We start from the raw sequence: 6000 nt of genomic DNA on the forward strand, positions 1-6000 counted from the left end.
CACTGAAAGAAAAAAATAATTAGTTCAATTGATGAAACGCGTGTGGTAATTACAAATCAGTTGCTGTAAAATACCCTGAAAATGCTATGTACTGTTATATAAGGGCTGAGAGTTTTTGAAATGATGAACAAAGCCTTGGTTACTATATGGTAAACTCCCTGGCCCTAATGTTTTAAATATATGGATATAAGGTACTTCAAAACAGAAAATTCTTGAAATGCTCAGCAGAATAACGCATGGAGAGCAGAAGAGTTAGTGCCTCAATGACCTTTCACACAAACTCACATCAAAATGTAATTTTAAAATTTTTCATTTCTGCCTTTATCTTAATTGAGTAAATGCACATCTTCATTTTGCATTTGGTTTTATATTTTAAAAGTCAACTCTAAATTTTAAATCAGAATATTATTTTAAATAAAAATGTGATTGAGGCTGTTGGCTCAGGAAAGCCAACATAAAAAATGTTGGGCCTTGCTTGCCTTTGTGCTCCTGGGGCACAGGTCTGGCTTGGTTCCCCTGAGTGCCTGGTGACACTTTCTTGCTGACAATTTTTTAACATCATTGCTCTTCCTGTCCTTGTCAGCTATATGGTTGGAAAGTCAGCATGTGGTATGTTAATGAAGCATAGCCAATGAAGATTGGCCAAGCCTGCTGCTTCTGAGTGGGCATGTGGTTGAGTTAATATGTTCCCACTTAGGTGTTGAAAATGAGCTCATGACATCCAAGTAGATAGGAACGAGTAAGGCCAGTGAGACTAAATACTCCAACCTTTCCAACTAACTTCGTGCAATTAGAAATATGCAACATGGAAGCATGCCCACAGTCCCAATCTGTCTGTACCAACCAAGGTGCCTTCCTGAGCTGGTCCCATTTTTTTACATTTGGCCCATGTCTCTCAAAACCTCTTCCTATCTCTGAACCTCTGCTAGCTCATTCAATGTATCCACAACCCTCGACACGGAAAACACGGAAAATGTTTTTTTGGGTTTTTTTTCCGCATCCTTTTTAGTTTAATCACATCCTACCTCTAATGTGGTGGCCAGAACTGCGCCGTTTGCCAGGTGTGGTTCCATTGACATTTTGTACAGCTATGATGTTGTCCTAACTCTGGTGCTTCGTGCCCTTTCCAGTGAAAGCAAACGTGCCAAACACTGCCTTCACCTTGTCTACCTGTGTGCCACTTTCAGGGAACAATCTGCATGTGGCTCAGATGTTTCTTTCTGAGACATTCTCCAGGACCCTGCCATTCATTCACTTTATAAATTCTCCCCTGGTTTAACTTGGCAAAATTTAGCACTAGTCCGAGTTAATCTGCCAATCCTTGGCTCACTTCCCCAGTTAATCCAGATCCTGTTGTAATCTTAGATGGCTTTCTTTGTTGGTATAAAATTAACTATTTCAATATTGCTGTCATTTGCAAACTTATTGAGCACCCGAACAATGTAATCCAAATAGTTAAATAGATGCCAAACAACGGACCCAACACCAATCCCTGCAGCATCCTGCTGTTTACAGGCCTCCAATCTGAATAACAACATACATTACCAACCTTGGAATCCCATCCAATTCTGTATCCAGTTGGCTAGCTCATACTTGAACCAATGTGATATACAGTGTCCTCCATAATGTTTGGGACAAAGACCCATCATTTATTTATTTGCTTCTGTACTCCACAATTTGAGATTTGTCATTAAAAAAAATTGCATGTGGTTAAAGTGCACATTAAAGAGAGCACTGGTGAGCTTACTAATCGCAAAGGGACTGGCAGGCCAAAGAAGACCACCACAGCTGATGACAGAAGAATTCTCTCTTTAATAAAGAAAACCCCCCAAACCATCAAGTCCAACAGATCAGAAACACTTCAAGAGTTGGGTGTGGATTTGTCAATGACCACTGTCCATAGAAGACTTCATGAACAGAAATACAGAGGCTACACTGCAAGATGCAAACCAGAGTGATGGCTAGAGCAGGAGGAGAGCAGGAACTGCTAGATCCAAAGCATACCACCTCATCTGTGAAACACAGTGGTGGGGGTGTTATGGCCTGAGCATGTATGGCTGCTGAAGGTACTGGCTCGCATATCTTTGTTGATGATACAACTGCTGATGGTAGTAGCATAATGAATTCTGAAGTGTATCTACACATCCTATCTGCTCAAGTTCAAACAAATGCCTCAAAACTCATTGGCCGGAAGGTTCATTCTACAGCAAGATATTGATCCTAAACATACTGCTAAAGCAACAAAGGAGTTTTTCCAAAGCTAAAAATTGGTCAATTCTTGATGGCTAAGTCAGTCACCCGATCTGAACACAATTGAGCATGCCTTTTATATGCTGAAGAGAAAACTGAAGGGGACTAGCCCCCAAAACAAGCATAAGCTAAAGATGGCTGCAATACAGGCCTGGCAGAGCATCACCTGAGAAGACACCCAGTAACTGGTGATGTCCATGAATCGCAGACTTCAAGCAGTCCATTGCATGCAAAGGATATGCAACAAAATACTAAACATGATTACTTTCATTTGCATGACATTACTGTGTCCGAAACATTATGGTGCCCTGAAATGGGGGGCGGGGGGGGGGGGGGGGGGGGGGGGGGGCTATGTATAAACACTGCTGTAATTTCTACATGGTGAAACCAAAATGTATAAAAATGACCTTTATTAAAATCTGACAACGTGCACTTTAACTACATGTGATTTTTTTTTTTTTCTATTACAAATCTCAAATTGTGCAGTACAGAGGCAAATAAATAAGTGATGGGTCTTTGTCCCAAACATTATGGTGGGCACTAACATCTGGACCATCCTACCATGCAGTACCTCATCAAATGTATATTGCTAAAGTCGATGCAGGCAATGTCTTCTGCCATGTCCTTGTCAATACTCTTGTCATCTTTTCAAACATAATCAAATTAGCAAGAAACTATTTCCCACATACAGCCGCGTTGATTATCTTGCACTCAGGGGAACCAAGCCAAACCTGTGTCCCAGGAGCACAAAGGCCAGAAAGGCCTGACATTTTTTATGTTGGCTTTCCTGGGCCAAATGCCTTAATCACATTTTTATTTAAAATAATATTTTTATTTACATTTAGAGTTGACTTTAAAATAGGAAACAAAATGTAAAATGAGAACTAGTGCATTTACTCAATATAGATAAAGGCCAAAATGAAAATGTTTAAAATTACATTTTGATAAGAGTTCAGATGAAAGTTAATTGAGGCACTAACTCTTCTGCGCTCCGTGTGTTATTGTGCTGACTATTGCTAATCAGTTTGGACTGTCGTTCCTTTCTTGTGCCATCAAAATTAACCTTTAACGTGGGCCAGTACTATCTTTTCCCGTAACTATTTAAAGCTATAGAATTGTGGTCACTGGTCCCAAAATGTTTTCCCTCTGAAACTTCAGCCACTTGCCCTGCATCATTTCTCTTGTCGCCTCCATTTTGTTGTTACTTTGAATAGTTCTGGAATAATTCTAAAAATCAGCATTCAAAAAAGCACTCTTCAAAACTTAGATTAAATAGTGGTATCCTCCATATCTTTGTTAGTATAAGGCAAGGATAAATCCTGTTCTAATCCACCTATTATGGCACCTCTTTATCACTTAATATTTTCGGGTGGAAATTTGCTGTGGTATGCTCCTTCATGGGTTGTTGAGTTGAACTGTCAAATCAGTGTGCTGTGGAAATTTTGCACTTGGAATTTTTAACAAATTTATACCATTTCATCTTTCTGCACTATCCAAAACTTGTGTTATCTACTCAATGCTTTTAAAATCCAGGTTTGTACATTAACTAATCCTGAAAGTTGTGTGACCTATCCATTGCATGGTTGATTTTAAGGATGACGACCAAAATATTCTCGAATTCAATTGATTCAATCAGTGCTTTCCCCTTTTCTTTAAAGAAACGGCGTTGTTCAAAGCCAAATGATGAACCTGAGGGGAAGGACTCGGATTCAGAGTTAAAGGGTGGAAAGAGGCTAAAAAGAACACCAAAAGGTAAGATATAGTCAGGAAAATACTTGCATATCAAAATCAAGTGAAAGACTACAAGAGCGCACCTTTAAGTTGAACTGCCTGCTAGACATTTTGTGTCGGGACCCTTCAGTCTGAAAAATGGTCCCAATCCAAAATGTCGCCAATCCTTGTCCTCCAGAGATACTGCATGACCCGCTGAGTTACCCCAACACTTTGACTTATTGTAAACCAGCATCTGCAGTACTTTGTGTCTGCTTGCTTGCACATTTCAGTTAATCTCGTGTGCTCAGATTCCGACTGTTTTAGGAGTGGTCGATGTCTCGTACGAATAAAGTATAAACTATATTTTACAAAGCTGGTGCTCTTTATAATTGTAAAGCCACATTCCTCTAGACGTGTTTTTACTTATTAAAGTGTGATGTCTTTTTGTTTTAAGGCAAGAAGCCAACAGCAAGAAAGAATTTGAAGAAAGTAGTGACAGTTGAAATAGGCACTCAGACTTCTCCGTGTGTTGTGACAGCTAGCAAAAAAAAACCCATCTAAATAAATGGTAACTTGTAGAAAAAGAAACTATCTTGATTATTCCTTGCTTCTTTGCATTTTGTTTGAGTCTGATAATTTTGAACAAAGTTATTCTGAGCATCGTTCTCATGTTTAATACCTATCATTTTTATTCTGGATTTTTTGTGTTGTGCTTTTTTTTGTTTTCAAAATTTAAAAGTTGCACACTGAACAATGCAGACATTGCTATTTTTTCTGCCACTTTAGTAAATGAGCTGAGCAGTATCATAAAGTTGCAACATGTAAAATGGCAGGAAGCTAGGTGAAATGTTATGCCCCCTTTTTGAGGGGGGCGGGAGAAAAAACAAAGCAAGTCTTGTTAATCTTGGCAAATAGTGTTGAGCTTGTTAATTTTAAAGATGCATTGTAATTGTAATATTGAAAACCTTAACAAATTTCAGTGACATATTTCTAAGCATTTTGTTTCTGACCACTTGAAAGGACAGCATAATTTTAAAGCTTTGGTAAAACTGCTGGCTAAATGTTCTCAGCAAAATAAAGACTTTTCCATTAAAATCGTTTTCATCTCAGACTGTTGTGTACTTTATTTACTTATTATTATTATTATTATGTATACTTTGGTGTTTTTAAATCTTATTTGTTTGCATTGCACATCATCTGGTGCAGGCTCCTAAACCCTGAGTTACACAGCCCTGCTGTCAACATTGATTGCACGGTAATTAGTTGAGTTATGTATTCTGCTATACCTAAAATAAAAAGAGTTACTGAGCAAAAAGTGGAAAGAAATGCAGTTTATTGTCAATTTTTACAGCAGTTAAAAACTCCAGTTGTCTATTCCAGTGACAGAAAGTTACAATGCAATTTTCATTCTTTGCTGATGTCAAGTAAGCCTAGGTGTTAAAGGTATCCTTCTATAACATTGATACAGATTGCTATCAGCAGCTGACAAGTTGATTTTTGAAATCGCTAAAATCTTTAAAGCACTACTGTTTTATATCTGGAGATTCATTGGTTGTGATGGTTTCCAATTTATTTTGACTGTTCCACTTTGTGGCCATACTAACCTTGAGATACTTATTACTGCCTCTTCTCTGCCTTGACAATTGGGAAGTGTATTATTCGGAGACAGAAGTATGAATGATGAGTTATTTCTGAATGGAGCCGAGGATGTGGAATCTTGACTGGAAGTAGAGGAAATTCTGCATCGGTTGGAATTTTAGTCAGCAGATGGTGAATCTGGAATTCATTGCGATAGAAGGCTGTGGAGGTCCAGTCAGTACGGGTGTCAGGGGTTATGGGCGAACATAGGAAATTGGGGTTGAGACAAAGAGATCAGCCATGATTGAATGGCAGAGTTGACTTGATGGGCCGAATGGCCTAATTCTACTAAAACTTGTGAACTTATGAATGTGGATGCCATTTGTGCAGGTTCTGTTGTGTGCATAGGTGTGAAAATTAGTAGTCGCATTTATTTTTACTGTAGGCATGTTCTTAACA

The 6000-nt window shown here is 38.6% G+C and overlaps 1 protein-coding gene across 3 annotated transcripts in view; it reads left to right on the forward strand.

Moving 5' to 3' along the window:
• The window catches only part of vrk1 (VRK serine/threonine kinase 1), an 83607-nt gene extending 78535 nt beyond the window's left edge, over positions 1-5072 (forward strand). For all 3 annotated transcript variants that reach the window (XM_055640096.1, XM_055640094.1, XM_055640095.1), the window contains 2 exons: positions 3909-4002; positions 4418-5072. In XM_055640096.1, coding sequence (XP_055496071.1) covers positions 3909-4002; positions 4418-4524 — 201 coding nt within the window. In that variant the 3' untranslated portion in view covers positions 4525-5072. The remainder of the gene's footprint in view (positions 1-3908; positions 4003-4417) is intronic.
• Positions 5073-6000: the final 928 nt, after the last annotated feature.

Source organism: Leucoraja erinacea, chromosome 9, assembly GCF_028641065.1.
Source record: "Leucoraja erinacea ecotype New England chromosome 9, Leri_hhj_1, whole genome shotgun sequence".
In the NCBI taxonomy this organism is placed as follows: domain Eukaryota; kingdom Metazoa; phylum Chordata; class Chondrichthyes; order Rajiformes; family Rajidae; genus Leucoraja; species Leucoraja erinaceus.